The sequence below is a fragment of the Ranitomeya variabilis genome, chromosome 4 (assembly GCF_051348905.1).
Source record: "Ranitomeya variabilis isolate aRanVar5 chromosome 4, aRanVar5.hap1, whole genome shotgun sequence".
Taxonomy (NCBI): Eukaryota; Metazoa; Chordata; class Amphibia; order Anura; family Dendrobatidae; genus Ranitomeya; species Ranitomeya variabilis.
This window is the reverse complement of record NC_135235.1, coordinates 100,105,345-100,125,658: the sequence shown is the minus strand read 5'-3', so window position 1 is coordinate 100,125,658 and position 20,314 is coordinate 100,105,345. Positions and strand designations below refer to the sequence as shown.

At 48.4% G+C, this 20,314-nt stretch overlaps 1 protein-coding gene across 3 annotated transcripts in view; it reads right to left on the bottom strand.

Annotated features, from left to right (window-relative positions):
• Positions 1–20,314, bottom strand: part of LOC143769920 (solute carrier family 22 member 15-like) — a 278,504-nt gene that overhangs the window by 163,438 nt on the left and 94,752 nt on the right. For all 3 annotated transcript variants that reach the window (XM_077258975.1, XM_077258977.1, XM_077258976.1), the window contains exon 7: positions 14,206–14,346. In XM_077258975.1, coding sequence (XP_077115090.1) covers positions 14,206–14,346 — 141 coding nt within the window. The remainder of the gene's footprint in view (positions 1–14,205; positions 14,347–20,314) is intronic.

Below are 20,314 nucleotides of genomic sequence, written 5' to 3'. Positions count from 1 at the left end.
ATGACTGTAAAATTATAGATGATCACACCTCTATGCCACGCAGACCCAAACGGGGGTGTTTTTCATTAGCTAAGCATTCTGCCTATATGGAGCAGTAATAAGCAATCATGTCTATACTCATCTAGCCTGGAGGATGTAGGAAGTAGCGGACGTTATTAAAGTTGGGGATGAAAAAGACGAGTATAACTTGCAAGGTTCCATTTTTTATGGATTGCATAGTAAAATTTAAACTTTGGTCAAATAGTCTTCTCTAAGCTTCTCAGTCTAATTAATCAAAGCGGACAGACCTATTTATTAACCCTGTACTTCTCACATTTACAATACATTTTGAGTCGGCACACTAAAGACTGTCAGGCTATTTGCAGATTAAGTTTTTTTGTCACATTCAAAAACAAAGAGCCCGATTCATCAACAGGCACAGGCCTTTTCATAAATCCGGAGCGCCAGATGAGTGGTGTACACTTCTGTGGGCGCCTCGCCACAATTCCTACTCCAGTCCTTGCTAGAGTAAGATTCATGGCAAAGTGAACATCACTGATAGTCATAAATTTTATGTGTAGCCATCGTCACGCCGCAATCCAGATCAAGCTCTGGCCATTTTGTCATAGCTGGGCAAAAATGGTGTAGAATGCCAAAAGTTGCAAAATTTTATGTGGGTGTTATGCCCAACAGAGGAGCACGTGGATTTGTGAACCCACTGTACCATAGGACCAGTCTTGTCTAAGAAGGGGCATAGCTAAGTGACTATCAAGTGTTCACTGAATCTCCTGATGGTGGAGAGAAACTGGGCTGCAGCAAACAGCCAAATACCACTCCTATGCAGATCCCGGGACTGCAGCTGCTGAGGTTCACTGACACTGATTGGTCACTATGTTTAGACACACCGGTCTAGGATACTGGATCAGGCACCGGCCTCACCAGGACCAAGAGACAATGTTCAAGACTCTGGCCAGACCAGGACCAGTGAAGAACACCAACTCCTTAATGACTCAACTCATTGCTTGCCGACTCCATAAAGGGAGAGGGAGTCTTTTATACAGGATGACTCCCAGCAATTGGCTAAGTGCCATCACACAGGGGAACACATTATGCTAAATGCCTCTCAGCAACAAGCTGAGGGCTTTTACTACATGCGCGCACACTGCTCAAAAAAATAAAGGGAACACTTAAACCACAGAATATAACTTCAAGTAAGTCAAACTTCTGTGAAATCAAACTGTCCACTTAGGAAGCAACACTGTTTGACAATCAATTTCACATGCTGTTGTGCAAATGGAATAGACAACAGATGGAAATTATTGGCAATTATCAAGACACACTCAATAAAGGAGTGGTTCTGCAGGTGGGGACCACAGACCACATCTCATTACCAATGCTTTCTGGCTGATGTTTTAGTCACTTTTGAATGCTGGTTGTGCTATCACACTCGTGGTAGCATGAGACAGACTCTACAACCCACACAAGTGGCTCAGGTAGTGCAGCTCATCCAGGATGGCACATCAATGCGAGCTGTGGCAAGAAGGTTTGCCGTGTTTGTCAGCGTAGTGTCCAGAGGCTGGAGGCACTACCAGGAGACAGGCCAGTACACCAGGAGATGTGGTGGGGGCCGTAGGAGGGCAACAACCCAGCAACAGGACCACTACCTCAGCCTTTGTGCAAAGAGGAACAGGAGCAGCACTGCCAGAGCCCTGCAAAATGACCTCTAGCAGGCCACAAATGTGCATATGTCTACACAAACGGTTAGAAACCGACTCCATGAGGATGGTCCGAGTGCCCTACGTCCACAGATGGGGGTTGTGCTCACAGCCCAACATCGTGCAAGACGCTTGGCATTTGCCACAGAATACCAGGATTGGCAAATTCACCACTGGCGCCCTGTTCTCTTCACAGATGAAAGCAGGTTCACACTGAGCACGTGACAGACGTGACAGAGTCTGGAGACGCTGTGGAGAGCGATCTGCTGCCTGCAACATCCTTCAGCATGACCGGTTTGGCAGTGGGTCAGTAATGGTGTGGGCTGGCATTTCTTTGGAGGGCCGCACAGCCTTCCATGTGCTCGCCAGAGGTAGCCTGACTGCAATTAGGTACCGATAGGAGATCCTCAGACCCCTTGTGAGACCATATGCTGGTGCGGTTGGCCCTGGGTTCCTCCTAATGCCGGACAATGCCAGACCACATGTGGCTGCAGCGTGTCAGCAGTTCCTGCAAGATGAAGACATTGAAGCTTATGGACTGGCCCGCCCGTTCCCCAGACCTGAATCCGATTTAACACATCTGGGACTCCATGTATCGCACAATTCACCAATGTCACATTGCACCACAAACTGTCCAGGAGTTGGCGGATGCTTTAGTCCAGGTCTGGGAGGAGATCCCTCAGGAGACCATCTGCCGCCTCATCAGGAGCATGCCCAGGCATTGTAGGGAGGTCATACAGGAATGTGGAGGCCACACACACTACTGAGCATCATTTCCTTGTCTTGAGGCATTTCCACTGAACTTGGATCAGCCTGTAACTTCATTTTCCACTTTGATTTTGAGCATCATTCCAACTCCAGACCTCCGTGGGATATTAGTTGTGATTTACGTTGATAATTTTTAGGTTTTATTGTTCTCAACACATTCCACTATGTAATGAATGAAGATTTACAACTGGAATATTTCATTCAGTGATATCTAGGATGTGGGATTTTAGTGTTCCCTTGATTTTTTTGAGCAGTGTATTTGATATAAACAAAACTTAATATTTGGTACAGAAACCTTTGTTTGCAATTACAGAGGTCAGATCTTTCTTGTAGTTCTCATATACGGTAGATCTTCTCCAGATCCTTCAGGTTCCGGGCTGTTGCTGGACAACATTGAGTTTCAGTTCCCTCCAAAAATTTTATATTTGGTTCAATTCTGGAGACTGGCTAGGCCACTCCAGGACCTTGAAATGCTTCTTGCGATCCTGCAGGATTTTAAATCACACGTAGAGTGTTGCGAATGGTAATGTTTGAGATTGTGGCCCTAGCTCACTTCAGGTCATTGACCAGGTCCTCCCGTGTAGTTCTGGGCTGATTCCTTTCTCAGAATCGTCCTTACTCAACGAGGTGAGATCCAGCATGGAGCCCCAGACCAAGGAACATTAACAGTTATCTTGTGTTTCTTCTATTTTCTAATAACTTTGCGAACAGTTGCTGCCTTCCCACCAAGCTGACCTGTAGCCCATCCCAGCCTTGTGCAGGTCTACAATTTTGACCCTTGTGTCCTTAGACAGCTCTTTTGTCTTGGCCATGGTGGAGGGGTTGGAGTGTGATTGATTGAGTGTATGGACAGGTGTCTTTTATACAGGTAATGAGTTCAAACAGGTGCAATTAATACAGGTAATGAGAGAAGAGTAGGAGGGTCTCTTAAAGAAAAACTAACAGGTCTCTGAGAGCCAGAATTCTTTCTGGTTGGTAGTTGGTCAAATACTTATTTCATGCATTAAAATGCAATTTAATTATTTAAAAAGATTACAATGTGGTTTCATGTTTTTTATTTTTAGATTCTGTTTCTTACCGTTGAAGTGTACCTACGATAAAAATTACAGATCTCTCCATTCTTTGTAGGTGGGAAAACTTGCAAAATCGGCAGTGTATCAAATACTTATTTTTGTGTATGTGTGATATATGTACATGACAGAATGCAGTGAGCATGCTCTGTGACATGTGCAGAAGTCACTACGCAAGGATCGAGTAAGAGCTCAGCCATCTCTACCACATATTCTCCATGGTGTGATCCTGCTATATCCCTCTAAGCTATATAATAGCAGTAATGCCTGAGAGCACAGCTGTTGACCTTTTCCCCTGTGTGCATATCAAAAGCTAAGAAGGGGTTTGTTAGGAGTCGAGTTCCCGCTGCTGCACAGGGGGGATCTTGAACCATATCTGCTGCACAGGGGGAATCTCGAACCATGTCTGCTGCGGTCTCTCATTCTGCATCAGCCGCGGTGGAGCCTGCTCAGCGGAGACGTCGGTCCCAGCGTCTTGCTCAGTCTCACTCTGTGCAAAGGGTTACTTGCTGCTTTTCCAGCTTCTGCCATTGAAGCCAGTGCTGGGCAGCGGCGAGCAGACGCTTTTGGGACTAAGTCCTGCTTTTCCCCTTCTGAGCATGCCCAGGGCAAGATCTCCCGTTGGAGATCGAGGGTCACATGCTCAGATACTGCAGTAGATCCTATTGGTCCTCCAGGAAGGTCCTGAAGGTGCTCAACTTCTGTGGCAGCCTCCCATTGGTCCTTCTGGGAAGGTCCTGTACATGCTGCAGCTATAAAAGGTTTGCATGGCCGAACGGCCATGCACTAGTATACTCTTGTTTATGTGTGTGTGTTGTGAGTGAAAGTCGCTCATTAATCATCCCCTCCCTTGTGTTTGAATGCTCGCGTAAGGAGGATGATTGTAATCTAGCACCCGACTTGTAACCAACACTGGTACACAAACAGCGTCTATTGCTGTGACCGCCAGTGCGGCGCCGTGCGCTATCACCGCGCTTTCCAAACCCAAGTCTGGGTGGTTAGTGGCGTCCGCTAGTGTGGCATCGCATGCACTCTCGTGCTATTTAATTATTAGTTTTGTTACGTGCGGTACTGTGGCCCTGTGACGCAACAGGGTTCGCCTATTTCACACAGGGTGAAGCTAACTCGTGTGTATCCTCATTGTACCGCATATAGTCCGTCATTGCTTAGCAGCAGGTTCCATCTCTGCACGGTGGACCCCGGGCTGCAAACGCACCTTATTCCTTTTCTCTAATTATTTGGTGCGTTCCGCTAGCCCTAACATGGTTTATACCTAATAGGAAGCATCAGTTTATTGGTTGGGTCATGCTGTGTAAGGTGAAAATTGGAATGTCACCTAAAAAAATATCCTGTGCTAACAACAACAAAAAAAAAACTATCTGAAGCAATAAATAATGTAAATAATATTTTATTATACATTACAAATAAGGAACGTATCAAACTCATTCTGAAAAGGCGCTAAAGGGGAACCGACAGCTGTTCATTTCTAGCTCTGGACTTACTAAGGAGCTACAGAATCAGGCTGGTTGCTAGGCCGTTTTCACCGAATTAGCATTTAAACACCTCATTGTTCCTAGGTCACATCCAATTCCATCCTATCCATCACATCGGCCAGTCAGCCTCATATTGAGACAGATTACCCTCACTAGTCTCATAGAAATAAATGCAGTCAAAATGACCCACTGCCAATGCTGCTGCAAAACCTCCCGCCCCCTCCATTGCCAAATATTTTGCACCTCTGCAGACATCTGCTCGGCTCTGGCATTTTATTACGCTCACAGTTCATTTGTTTCATTCAAGAAGATACCCATTATGTTGGCAAGGTCCCCCGACTCACACTCTCTGTACTCTTTCACAGGAAGTCATGACAAGTGACAAAACACAACATTATCTAACCATTTCCCAGGACTAAGTCCCCCTGGGCCTGATGGTTCACTTTTGTATGCTACAAAACATACCCTTGCAGACAAGATAAGGCAAACAATATAGACCTAACGGGCCCAGGAAAAGGTCCAGCACCAGTGGAAGATACAATTTCAAGGCTTTATTTGAAACATCGTTTGGAATCCATTACAACTAAGGCTACGTTCACATTTGCGGTCAGCGCCGCAGCGTCGGGCGCCGCAGCGTCGCCGCATGCGTCATGCGCCCCTATATTTAACATGGGGGCGCATGGACATGCGTTGCACTTGCGTTTTGCGCCGCATGCGTCACTGCGGCGCCCGCGTCCGGGCGCAGAGGACGCAGCAAGTTGCATTTTTGCTGCGTCCAAAATCAATGAAAAAAAGGACGCATGCGGCGCAAAACACAGCGTTGTGCATGCGTTTTGCTGCGTTTTTGTTTGTGTTGTGGCGCCGACGCTGCGGCGCACAACGCAAATGTGAACGTAGCCTAACACATTATTGCTAATAAGTTTTGGACAGCATTCCTGTCTGTAGTCGTACAGTTCTGAATTAATCCCTAAACTCATCACTCTTTTTGGTAAAACTTGGGTAGAATAACACTAGGACATGAAAAACATAAAAAAAAAAAAATGATAGGCCGATTGCGATTGTTAAAGGGAGTCCGTCAGCCGGTTTTTGCTATCAAATCTGAGAGTAGCATAATGTAGGGGGCAAAGACCCTGATTCCAGCAATGTATCACTTACTGGACAGCTTGGTGTATTCTCGGCTGTAGATCTAGCAGCTCTCTGAATGCTGAGCTGTGCATAACCCGCCCACTGATTGGCAGCTCCCTGTGTACACTGTATATTATCAATAAGCTGCCAGTCAGTGGTGGGGACTGAGTTACACAGATTCGCTGACTACCTTCCATGCGGCACCTAGTCCAATAGTGATCATTTTCTGCTGACAAAACATTGACTGTATTCAAATTACAGCAAGCAGCTGAGTAAGTGGCACATCACTGTAACCGAGCTCCCTCCCCCCAACATTATGCTGTTCTCAGATTACATACCCAAAACCTGCTGACAGATTCCATTTAAAATTGGATTTAAAGTTTTTTTTCCATGAAAACACTAGCAAGGCACTCAAAGCTCTGGATTCATTCCATTGTCCAAAAGGACAAGTTGTGATTTGTCCCACAACAGCAAGAGGAGGGAGGCGACATTAATATGGCAATTGACTTGACAGATGTATTGAAAAGGACTTAAAGGTAAGGTACCGCGTTTGTAGATTATTAATAAATCACTTTAATGTAGCATAACATGCTGCTTATAACCAAGTTTTAAATGCATGTGAAACAGATTTCGTGTGTTATATGTGTTTAAAGAAGGCACTGGGGGCTGACATCTTGGTTTCACAGCAGTTCACAACACTAGCAGTGTCATTTTACAGCACCCCATGGACATAGGAGATAATAGACCGGCGAGGACCCTATCTTTAACATTGGAGAGGTGTTAGCAGTGAGCTGGGCACGCCTCTGTGGGCTGCACAACTCACTGCTGTAGGTGTGACTAGCAGCCATTTTATTCCCAGTGCTCTCTGCCCAGCTCCACTTATTCTCTATCACAGGAGCTCCATTCACTCCATTAAGCTGCATTCCCAGCCTGCAGAGAGTGACACCTGACACCTCTCTCAGCCATACAATGTATCTCTCCTCCCTCCACAATGCCTGGCCATTCACTGCAGACCTGGAGCTCCTTCTTATCTTACTGAGGGATGAGTCACAGACAGCTCTGCACAGACAATGCTGCTCCATACACACCACATAAACTAACTGTGCTTCTGATGCAGTAACTGCTGGTGATAGCAGATCACAGGGCAGTCACACACAAAATGGCTCTGCCCTGTGATGCTGCTCTTCATTCTGCCCCAGGGATATTAGACCACCCAAAAGGGGAGGGAAATGGTGATGTCAGAAGTTACTGCCCCAATTTTCCAGCTAACAGTAAAGCTGGTAAGTGGCACCTTCCCTTTAAAGGGGTTCTCCAAGAAGAAGATACATTGGATTCACTGTTCTAATTCAAACTTCAGCCCATTATAGTCACGTGTCAGGATGGGCTGCAGACTGAAGGCATATAACTCCCGAGATCTGTGTCTCAACTGACAAGAGCTGTATCACACAAACCCAGTAAGTGGCCGGGAGCAGGGCTCCTATATGTCAAGAAATCTGTTTTACCCACATCGTGCTCAGCGAGGAGATATGAATGTTCCTCCTCCTCCATCAGTCAGATAGCTTTATAGCAGTGCACAGAAAACAAACATTGAAGAGGATGACACAGGAGGAAACCCCCCTTGTGTTTAGCGAAGAAGAGATATTTCTTCACATATGACATTTGTGCTCCCGTTTGCTGGCTGAAATTCATGTGATACAGCTCATGCTAGTCTCTGGAGCTGTAGGCCTTCAGTCTGCAGCCGGTGCCGACTAGGACAGGCTTCAGTATAAACTATATCAGGATTGTCATTTTATCTTATTCTCAGAGAACCCCTTTAAGGCCATGTTCACACTTTGCGGGTGACCTCTGCGGGTTCTCCCGCAGCGGATTTGATAAATCTGCAGGGCAAAACCTCTGCGGTTATCCCTGCAGATTTATCGCGGTTTGTTCCGCGGTTTCCGCTACAGGTTTCCGCCTATACTATTGATGCTGCATATGCAGCAATATGCAGCATCAATAGTAATGTTAAAATAAAATAAAAAGTTTATATACTCACCCTCTGACTGGGGCGGTACACCTGTCAAACCGTAACGCAGGTGTCCTAAGGCGAGCTCAGGGAGGCCAGAAACCTCCCGTGGAGCAGAAGGTACTCACCCTCTGACTTCTCGATCTCCTCGGCGCTGCACCCGGCGCTCCGGTTCCAAACATGCTGTGCGAGAAGGACCCTTCGTGACATCACGGTCATGTGACCGCAACGTCACCGCAGGTCCTGTTCGCACAGCAACTCTGACCGGCCGGCCGTGTGCAGCGCTGAGAGGTGAGTATAACATGATTTTTTATTTTAATTCTTTTTTTTTTTTTACACACAAATATGGTTCCCAGGGCCTGGAGGAGAGTCTCCTCTCCTCCACCCCGGGTACCACCCGCACATTATCCGCTTACTTCCTGCAACGTGGGCACAGCCCCATGCGGGAAGTAAGCGGTTCAATGCATTCCTATGGAAGTGACACGCTGCGGGTTGTAAACCGCTGCGTTTCTGCGCGGTTTTTCCCGCAGCATGTGCACTGCGGTTTGCGGTTTCCATAGGGTTTACATGTTAATGTAAACGCTATGGAAACTGCTGCGGACCCGCAGCATCAAAATCGCCGCGGATCCGCGGTAAAAACCGCAAAGTGTGAACATGGCCTAAGAGCGCTCCTTTTTAGCAATGAGGCAGAGAAGGCTTTCAAACTTCTAGGATGGCCCTTCATGGTCTCGGATTTGTGTTCTATCTACTCCCTAACAGTCTTCAATTTGAAATGTTAAACTTATCCAATGACCCCATATAAACTAACATGCATCCTCTCAGCCCACCCAGGTCAAAAATGCCACTAGGCAGGGGTGTTCCCTATCCCCCTCTTTTTGTGCTCTATATAGAACCCACAGGAGAATTTAACCTGTCCTTAATTGCTGATGAAGTTTTACTAAAGCTAAACATATAATCTGAGCTACTCTACCCAATCAACATATAGTCCTATAGGAATGTGGCCAGCTTTCTAACTATACAATTATATTCCTCTGAACCAACGTGACACTCTAGACTAACTTTCCATACCAGTGGGAGCTCTTATCCAGTACTTAGGGTTTACCGTATTTCGCGGACTATAAGACGCACCCCAAATTTGGGGTGAAAATTGCAGAAAAAAAGATTTTTTATAAGATGGGGGTCCGTCTTATTGTCCGAATTTACAGTATCTTACCTGTGGGCTGGTGGTGGCAGAGCAGGGTCACAGGAGGCATGGTGTCGGCAGAGGTGGGGTGAGGCGGTACGGCGTGCACCAGAGCAGGGTCCCTTCCTGCTTAGGTGGGCGACGCCACGGCCTGGTGTCCATGGGAGGGTGGCAGCAGTGGTTACCGGCAGAGGTGTTGGGATGAGGAGGCACAGTGAGAAGTATGGCGTGAGAGGGGTCCCTTTCCCCGGTGAGGTGATGCAGCAGCCCCGGTAATGCAGCAGAGCCGGGTGAATCCTGTTGTTACCGCGGTGGCAGAGGTGTGGAGACGAGGAGGCGCAGTGAGCGGGGTCCCTTTCCCTGGTGAGGTGATGCAGCAGCCACGGTAATGCAGCAGAGCCGGGTGAATCCTGTTATCATCGGTGCGCGCGGCCATCTTCCTGAGGCCGCGCGTTCGCAGATGGAGCTCTGCTGCCTGGGGCTTCAGGAAAATGGCCGCTGCGATCCCCATCTGCGCACGCGCGGCATCCCGCGGCCATTTTCCTGAAGCCCCAGGCAGCAGAGCTCCATCTGCGAACGCGCGGCCTCAGGAAGATGGCCGCGCGCACCGATAAGAACAGGATTCACCCGGCTCTGCTGCATTACCGGGGCTGCTGCATCACCTCACCGGGGAAAGGGACCCCGCTCACTGCGCCTCCTCATCTCCACACCTCTGCCGCCACACCTCTGCCGCCACGGTCCACGGTAAGCCTGCATTGCGAATATAAGACGCACCCCCCATTTTCCCCCCCTTTTTGGGGGGGAAAAAGTGCATCTTATATGCCAAAAAATACGGTAGTTTTTCTTCACTACACTGAACCCTATACGGGCATACATTTTATTCTCTTAAGAGACAGAAACAAGACCTCTTGCCATGATGGTCTTCTTGCCTCTTTCGTTTTATGGGTATGTTTCAACAATTAAGATTGCCACCTTGCCTAAACCTGTTCTATCTTATTGAGACACTACCTATACCTGTTCTTCTAAGAGATCGTAATGCTCAAGTTCTACAGGTCTCGCTTTTACAATATATATTGGAAAAAAGTGCCACAGAAAAGAGAAGCTGATCCTTTCTCTTGGTCCCTTATGGTGCAGGAGGGAGGACGGTCCCAAATATTATCTTCTATGATCGGGCTACCCTATTGAGGATGTGATTGTGGCTACTTGTCCCTATACAGCTTAATTACCTCATGTGGGCTAACCCCTACGGTCTTCTGGTATAGATGCTTCTAGAGCCCATTGCTTTCACAAGAGATATCTTTAAATTTTATTGACAGGAGATTTCCTTTGTCATCTACACATTCTCCTATGACCCCTTTCCTCTTCCAGTCACTTATGTCAGCGAGCTTTTGGTCAACTATGTCCAAACTATGATTCTCAAAAGGTATATTTGTATTTGCCGTCACAGTTGATTATAGAACCAAAAATCTTTGCAGAGATACAGGATTAGAGGTGAGCAAATTTGTTTGGATTCCACCATACACTATACTATGCCTCCTCTCACAACACTCCTAATGTCCTATTTTGCCCCATAATGTCTCCCGTAACTCCATGTTACCCACTGCTCGATAATGTCCCCTATTGCCCAATAATGGACCCCCATAGTGTCCCGCATTTACCATAATGTTCCCCATTGCCCCATAATGGCCCCATAGTGTCCCCCATTTCTCCATAATGTTCCCCATTGTGTGCCCCCCCCATTGCTCTAAAATGTACTCTGGAAAGTAACACCACACCAAAAAAAAAAAAAAACACCTTCATCTTTGGCTCCTCCTGGAGTGCTTACCGGTGCCTGCCGCATCCTCCCACCACTGCGGCCCTCGCCAGCAGCAGTGTGAGGACTCAGCAGCGTGCTGCCCTCATCATGCCGATGCACATCGGGGACTAGGCTGACCTGCACTGCTCCAGTCCCGTTAGGAAGGGAGCGGCGTCTCAAAGGCAGCTCCGCGGGCCGCACATCAGCCTTCATGTTGTACAGGCCTGACTTGGCATAATACCTACTTCATTGGGAAAGCAATCCACTAAACAACTTAACTGCGGCAAGCTTACCAGATAATGGAAGCAGACAATCGCATCATCGTTGGTAGTACTATAGACTAGGATTAAGGAAATCAGAAACTTAAAATATATCACTGCTTTAATCAGTTATAAAATCAAATGTATTTGACTTGATATGGAAGTCCTGGGACACATATTGGGTCACTCATTAGTTATGACGAGAGTTCAAACTCAAGTATATAAACGTGCTCTTGGGTGGTCTATCCTCGTACCGATAATCAGTCCTCTTACATACTGGTGTCTTGACCTGCCCTGGTGTTAATGGAATGACATTAATCAATTGTCTGCCAAGTAACTCACTGAAACCCTTTTTTTTGCATTTGGGAATGATGAAACGTAGGATTGTAACAAATGTACAGGCCAATACCTGTTAATCCGAGTGCTGGCTGGGGAAAATAACAGCCTTGGAAAAGTAAGAAGACATGCCATTGTCTCCCTATTGTGCCTGTTCTTAGGCAACAGCTCAAACATGTCGACGTACCATCAATTAGGGCAAATAGCAAAATATTCACCAGGAAATCTGAAGGACTTTTGAAAAATACTAACGTTTTAGCTACTGTATACCGAGGAAAATGTCAAGCAAGCAGTGAAAACATGCAGTCTACAATGTCAAACAGTATGTCCCCCGCCACATGAGTCTTCACACATATTCTGACACACAGAGAGAATTTTCTTTACCTCCTCTCTGCTGTGCATTATTTAAAGACTCTCAGAAGGAAGGGAAGATGCAGCGGAGCAACCAAGCAATTGAATAAGGTGCGATGCTGTGCTTGTTAATAATCTGTGGACGAACCAGGAAAGCACTCCGCTTTGTAATCACACCTTGACTGACAGACTCCAAATCTCCTCCAACGCATGCCGTTAGTGCGCTCATGCTGCACAAGTTATTAACAGTGAGGGACATTAATAAAACCCTCGACTAAGGTAGGAGAAAGATGGAAAACAGCTTGAGAAGAAGTTAAAAAAAAATAAAAAATATACAAAAACACATGACGTCTACACAAATGCTAGGCTTGAGGTATAAAACGTCATACGCCAATTACAACATTTCCCATTGTCTTGATCTTTGACATTTTTCCAAACAAGTAGTCCGAGTCATGCACAACAGTGACGACGATAATCTAAGCACAAAATGTGATTTATCTGACTTTGCGTTTGGATCTATCCAATTTATTTTCTAAAGCAATGAACCAAAAACGTATTGCTTTTTCAAGCATTTCTGCGCGTTTTCATAGTGGTACTAACGGGGGCTTCAACTATTCACTGATCCCTAAAATACTAGAGAAACATCGCTAATGGGTATCTGATCAGCAGGGAACCCCTTCCAATATCAGTTATATGAAAAAACTGCAATCCAACCCTCTACAACGCCAGAGAGGCACGGTGCTGAAAAAAGCTGATGAGCTCCTACACCCAGTTATGAAACCGATCAGTGGAGATCCCAACAGATGACCCAATACTGATCAGTCGGTGATACAAGATCTTTATACCATTATTTAGTATGGTAGGAAAACTAAAACTAGTGCTGATAAGACAGTCTTTAGATCGTTTGGTCAGGAGTTAGTTAAGTGTGACTTTTTCAGTAGCTTCTCTAAACATCCCTCGCATTCCCACATTGTGTAGATCTGCTGTGTAATATAAACAATGGATTAGTTTTTGCACACATTCCATATTTTCTGAAATAACGTCATGCATATTTATAATATACAAATGCATTTCAATTCCTCAGTTTCACGATCTCAGCTGAACACCAGCCTTAAAATAGGAGTAGAGAAAAGACAATAATTGCATACTGTGTTTCAACCGAGTTAAAAGTATGAACAGAATTCATAAAAGGCTTAGGAAACCTGTGCACTATTATACTATTGCTCATTTGCATTCGTAATGAAAAAATAGGCAACTTTCTAAATAAAACTCACTACTATTTTGCTAATGTAGAGTCTCTGCAAGTCCAACAAATAGCTGGCTGTGCTGCTGCTTCTGACATTAGACAGCACACCGTTCCTGACTGTCACTTCTCTATATTCTAACCCTCCGCACAGTGTTCGGACAGTCTCATGACAGTGTAATTTCACTCTAGGCACAATGATGCCAACAGACAGCTTCATAGACATCTGGAATGTCAGTTTGGGTCCTCCAACAGAAATACAATCTATTTAGAAGTGTTCGTGTGATAATGGCCTGGAGATAGACTTGGGAAGAAAGAGGGTTTACATGACAGGATAGGGAGAAATACATTAAAATATTAGTTTTTTTAGATATTGTAGGGGTCTAAAAGGAAGGCAGATTACAAAAACTGTGCTTAAAGGTGTTTGTGAATAATGGAAGGGATCACTGCAGGATATTAGGTACAGTCACAGAAGTGGGGCATTCAGATTTACTGCCAGATAGACTAGTAAAACAGAACCTTAACCGCCAAACATTAAAAATATGCTATGGAATAAGGACCAACAAGCTAAGCAATAAGCCACGAGGAACAATGATCCAAGTGATGGCCATAGTTTAGGACAGTCTCTCAACAAGCATTTTACTTGAGAGTGAAAGCATCACAGGCCACCATTGTAAAAATCATGTGTCTAGACATTCCTAAATGGAGGAACTTTAAGTGAAAGTTAAAGAACAAGAATCACAAGACATCATAATAATTAAAACAGTCTGTCTAGACGGGTCCTAAATATAGTTTTTGGTTTTCTGGTCACATTTAGAACTCTGTGGAAGCTAATGGGCATATTACGAATAATGATGTAGAACATAATGTTATGATACTTACCAAGACTTCTCAATAAAAAATAAGCAGAGAGGAAAAGCAGGGACTTCTACAAGGCCATACAATGCCACGTTCATGTATAAATTGCCTTTCAGCGCTCCTGCATTTAAGGTCAGACCATAGTAAACCAGACTGCAGACGTACCTGAAAGAAACAGAACATCATTGCTACTGAAAGGTTTACAAATTTCAAGATCTGGTTTTTCAAAAGTCATTTTCTAAAGAATGCACTCTGACAAAGAAGAAGAATGGTCTCGATGAAAATAATACTCCTTTCACCACTGCTGGCCAGAAACTCCCCGATCTATTAGTAATTCTTTCCCCAAACACTGCGCTGGGAAATAAACTTGCAAGTCAGATGCATTTTACGGTGAATTACTTAACAAATGCACACATATATAGAGGAGGAGAGCTATCAACACATCAATTACAGACATAAATGAGAAATCCATTCATAGTCAGTTCTGGTATAGCGTGAAGGCTATTTTATAGGGTCTCGGCTGCAAACGACATTCAGCTTCTCTCTCATAGACCCCGTATATTCATTGCATGACAGGTTATCATCATGCTGAAAGCAATACTAAAAAGGATAAAAGCCATACATTTATTTCTTCGATTTTTAGCCAACTAAAACCAGAACTAATTTACTGGAATTATTAGTCCGTGCACAGTGTGATTAAAGAGGTAATCCTGTTCGTATTGGACAGGGGCACAATATCTTAAGGATATCTGTAGAAGTGATGTCACCAGCCTCAATCATTATAGTACCAGGAGGTAAGCAGGGCTAGATATCTCTAGAAGTGAAGCCACCAGCCCTGATCATTACCTTATATCAGGAGGTAGAAAGGGCCGGACAGCTGTAGGAGTGATGTCACCAGCCTCAATCATCTATAATATAACGCTGGGAGCGTCACTCTGTCCGAAGCCTTTATAGACTGCGCAAGCGCAAGCGCCGGCGCAGTCTGGACCCCACAGAGCGACGCTCCCAGGAGATCGCGGTATGCGTAAGCGCTGAACGCACACCGCGATCTCCAACAGAGAAGCAGGGACGAGCCAGGAGGCGGAGGGTGAGTATACTTACCTGTCCCGTTCCACCGACGCCATTCCGGGCCATGAATATCCCCCTGCTCCCGGAATCGGCGCCTGCGCAGTCCGCGCTTTCCGGCGCCATTTTCTTGAAGACACATTGCAGTGTGTCTTCAAGAAAATGGCGCCAGAAAGCGCGGACTGCGCAGGCGCCGATTCCGGGAGCAGGGGGATATTCATGGCCCGGAATGGCGTCGGTGGAACGGGACAGGTAAGTATACTCACCCTCCGCAAGTAACAAATTGCTGTGCCATGAGGCTGTGGCACTTCATGCCACAGCTATTTGTTACTTACGCCACTTACGTCCACAGCCACCGCACCCACCACAGCCGCCGCACCGAGCACAGCCGCCACACCCAGCACAGCCACGCACAGCTGCCCACAGCCACGCACAGCCGCCGCACCCAGCACAGCCGCCGCACCCAGCACAGCCGCCGCACCCAGCACAGCCGCCCACAGCCGCCGCACCCAGCACAGCCGCCGCACTCAGCACAGCCGTCCACAGCCGCCGCACCCAGCACAGCCACGCACAGCTGCCCACAGCCACGCACAGCCGCCCACAGCCGCCGCACCCAGTACAGCCACGCACAGCCACCCACAGCCGCCACACCCACCACAGCCACCGCACCCAGCACAGCCACGCACAGCCGCCGCACCCAGCACAGCCGCCTACAGCCACGCACAGCCGCCCACAGCCACGCACAGGCGCCTACAGCCACGCACAGCCACCGCACCCAGCACAGCCGCCGCACCCAGCACAGCCACCGCACCCAGCACAGCCGTCCACAGCCGCCGCACCCAGCACAGCCACGCACAGCCGCCTACAGCCACGCACAGCCACCGCACCCAGCACAGCCGCCCACAGCCACGCACAGCCGCTGCACCCAGCACAGCCACCGCACCCAGCACAGCCGTCCACAGCCGCCGCACCCAGCACAGCCACGCACAGCCGCCGCACCCACCACAGCCACCGCACCCAGCACAGCGACGCACAGCCGCCCACAGCCACGCACAGCCGCTGCACCTAGCACAGCCACCGGACCCAGCACAGCCGTCCACAGCCGCCGCACCCAGCACAGCCACGCACAGCCGCCTACAGCCACACACAGCCGCCGCACCCACACACAGCCGCCCACAGCCACGCACAGCCGCTGCACCCAGCACAGCCACCGCACCCAGCACAGCCGTCCACAGCCGCCGCACCCAGCACAGCCACGCAGCCGCCGCACCCACCACAGCCACCGCACCCAGCACAGCGACGCACAGCCGCCGCACCCAGCACAGCCGCCCACAGCCACCCACAGCCACGCACAGCCGCTGCACCTAGCACAGCCACCGGACCCAGCACAGCCGTCCACAGCCACCACACCCAGCACAGCCGCCCGCACCCAGCACAGCCACGCACAGCCGCCGCACCCACCACAGCCGCCGCCCCCAGCACAGCCGCCCACAGCCACGCACAGCCACCCACAGCCGCTGCACCTAGCACAGCCACCCACAGCCGCCCGCACCCAGCACAGCCGCGCCACATACAGCCGCCCGCACTCAGCACAGCCGCCGCACTCAGCACAGCCACCACACCCAGCACAGCCACGCACAGCCGCCTACAGCCACGCACAGCCGCCGCACCCAGCACAGCCGCCGCACCCAGCACAGCCACGCACAGCCGCCGCACCCAGCACAGCCACCGCACCCAGCACAGCCGTCCACAGCCGCCGCACCCAGCACAGCCACGCACAGCCGCCCACAGCCACGCACAGCCGCCCAGAGCCACGCACAGCCGCTGCACCCAGCACAGCCGCCCACAGCCGCCGCACCCAGCACAGCCGCCGCACCCAGCACAGCCGCCGCACCCAGCACAGCCGCCCACAGCCACACACAGCCGCTGCACCCAGCACAGCCACCGCACCCAGCACAGCCACCCACAGCCGCCCGCACCCAGCAGCGCCACGCACAGCCGCCCGCACTCAGCACAGCCGCCCGCACTCAGCACAGCCGCCCGCACTCAGCACAGCCGCCCGCACTCAGCACAGCCGCCCGCACTCAGCACAGCCGCCCGCACTCAGCACAGCCGCCCGCACTCAGCACAGCCGCCCGCACTCAGCACAGCCGCCCGCACTCAGCACAGCCGCCCGCACTCCGCACAGCCGCCCGCAATGATGGGGGCGCAGGATGGAGCAGCACGTGATAGGATGGGGGCGCAGGATGGGAGCACATGACAGGATGGGGATGCAGGATGGAGCAGCACATGACACGGTGGAGCAGCACATGACAGGATGGGGCGCAGGATGGAGCAGCACATGACACGGTGGAGCAGCACATGACAGGATGGGGATGCAGGATGGAGCAGCACATGACACGGTGGAGCAGCACATGACAGGATGGGGGCGCAGGATGGAGCAGCACATGACACGGTGGAGCAGCACATGACAGGATGGGGATGCAGGATGGAGCAGCACATGACACGGTGGAGCAGCACATGACAGGATGGGGGCGCAGGATGGAGCAGCACATGACAGGATGGGAGAGCAAGATGGGAGCAGCACATACCAGGATGGAGACCATATACCAATATAAATGCTCGCCACCCGGGCGTAGAACGGGTTCAATAGCTAGTTACCTTATATCAGGAGGTAGAAGGGGCCGGACAGCTGTAGGAGTGATGTCACCAGCCCTGATCACTACATTATCAGGAGGTAAGCAGGGCTAGATATCTGAAGAAGTGAAGTTACCAGCCCTGATCATAAAGGTACCTTCACACGAAGCGACGCTGCAGCGATAGCGACAACAATGCCGATCGCTGCAGCGTCGCTGTTTGATCGCTGGGGAGCTGTCACACAGACCGCTCTCCAGCGACCAACGATGCCGAGGTCCCCGGGTAGCCAGGGTAAACATCGGGTTACTAAGCGCAGGGCCGCGCTTAGTAACCCGATGTTTACCCTGGTTACCAGCGTAAAAGTAAAAAAAACAAACAGTACATACTCACCTGCGCGTCCCCCAGCGTCCGCTTCCTGACACTGACTGAGCTCCGGCCCTAACAGCACAGCGGTGACGTCACCGCTGTGCTTTCACTTTCACTTTAGGGCCGGCGCTCAGTAAGTGTCAGGAAGCAGACGCTGGGGGACGCGCAGGTGAGTATGTACTGTTTGTTCTTTTTACTTTTACGCTGGTAACCAGGGTAAACATCGGGTTACTAAGCGCGGCCCTGCGCTTGGTAACCCGATGTTTACCCTGGTTACCAGTGTAAAACATTGCTGGTATCGTTGCTTTTGCTTTCAAACACAACGATACACGGCGATCGGACGACCAAATAAAGTTCTGGACTTTATTCAGCGACCAGCGACATCACAGCAGGATCCTGATCGCTGCTGCGTGTCAAACTAAACGATATCGCTAGCGAGGACGCTGCAACGTCACGGATCGCTAGCGATATCGTTACAAAGTTGTTTTGTGTGAAGGTACCTTTACATTATCAGGAGGTAAGCAAGATCAGATATCTATAGAAGTGAAGTCACCAGCCCTAATCACTACTATCAGGGGGTAAGCAGGACCAGATATCTATAGAAGTGAAGTCACCAGCCCCGATCACTACAGTAACAGGAGGTAAGCAGGACCAGATATCTGTAGAAGTGACATCACCGTCCCAACTCACCTCCAAATACGGGAGAGTGAGCCGGATTGCTTCTTTAAGGACGAACCAACAGTTATTTCCCCGTCACCCCTATTAACATGCAGGTCCAGCAAACAGAGCCGATTTATTTTAATAAAGTAAATAATCTGTCAACAAAGAATCAAGCATTATAAGATCTAACATGGCCAATGGTTTTCAGTCATCCTCATCCCCACAGACATTGCAGGATTCTTGGTCTGCAACCAGACCACTAAGGGTATGTTTCCACGTTCAGGAAACACGGTGTTTGACGCTGCGTTGAGCCGCAGAATCAAACACGCAGCATCCAGATGTTACAGCATAGTGGAGGGGATTTAATGAAATCCCGTCTCCACTATGCATTAAAAGACGCATGCGGCAGACCCGCGGAAACGGACATGCTGCGCGTCTTTTAAGAACGCAGCATGTCCTTACAGTGCTGAAACAATGCAAGGACAACGCAGGTGACCTACCAGTGACCGCAGGTGCAGATTTGGTGCAGATTTTACCTGCATAAAATCCTGACCAAATCCTGATGCAATCCTGAACGTGGAAACATACCCTTATCCAATTGCTGCCAAAAATGATGTACTATGTATTATCAGCCTCAGTCATCCAGAGATGTGGTTACCATATACAGCTCTGACAAAAATTAAGAGACCACTGCAAAATGTTCAGTTTGTCTGATTTTTCTATTTATAGGTATATTTTTTGAGTAAAATATAAATTGTTCTTTTAGTCTATAAACTTCTGACAACATGTCTCCGAATTTCCAAGCAATGCATTTTATATTTTTATTTCTAACAAAGAAAAATGGTCAAAATTAAAGAAAAAAAAACAGTGCTTTCAGACCTCAAATAATGCAAAAAAAACAAGATCATAATCATTTAGAAACAACAATACTAATGTTTTAACTCAGGAAGAGTTCAGAAATCAATATTTTGTAGAATAACCATGATTTTTAATCACAGCTTTCAGGCGTCTTGGCATGCTTTCCACCAGTCTTTCACACTGCTCCTGGCGCAAAAATGTAAGCAGCTCTTCTTTGTTTGATGGCTTGTGACTATCCATCATCCTCTTGATTACATTCCAGAGGTTTTCAATGGGGTTCAGGTCTGGAGATTGGGCTGCCCATGACAGGGTTTTGATGTGGTGGTCTCTTACTTTAATATTTACAGCTCTGGCAAAAATTAAGCTGAACCCACCGATTTAGGTAGGAATGAGCAGTAAAATTGATTTGAATGTGGGTCTCCAGACTATTCGTCAACATGATGGGGCATAGCCAATGTATAGTTTGTCTCGTTCTCCTCTCTCCTTGTGATCTACCGATTTTAAACCTTAATTGTAAATATTAAGCTTATAGTTCACTGACTCTACA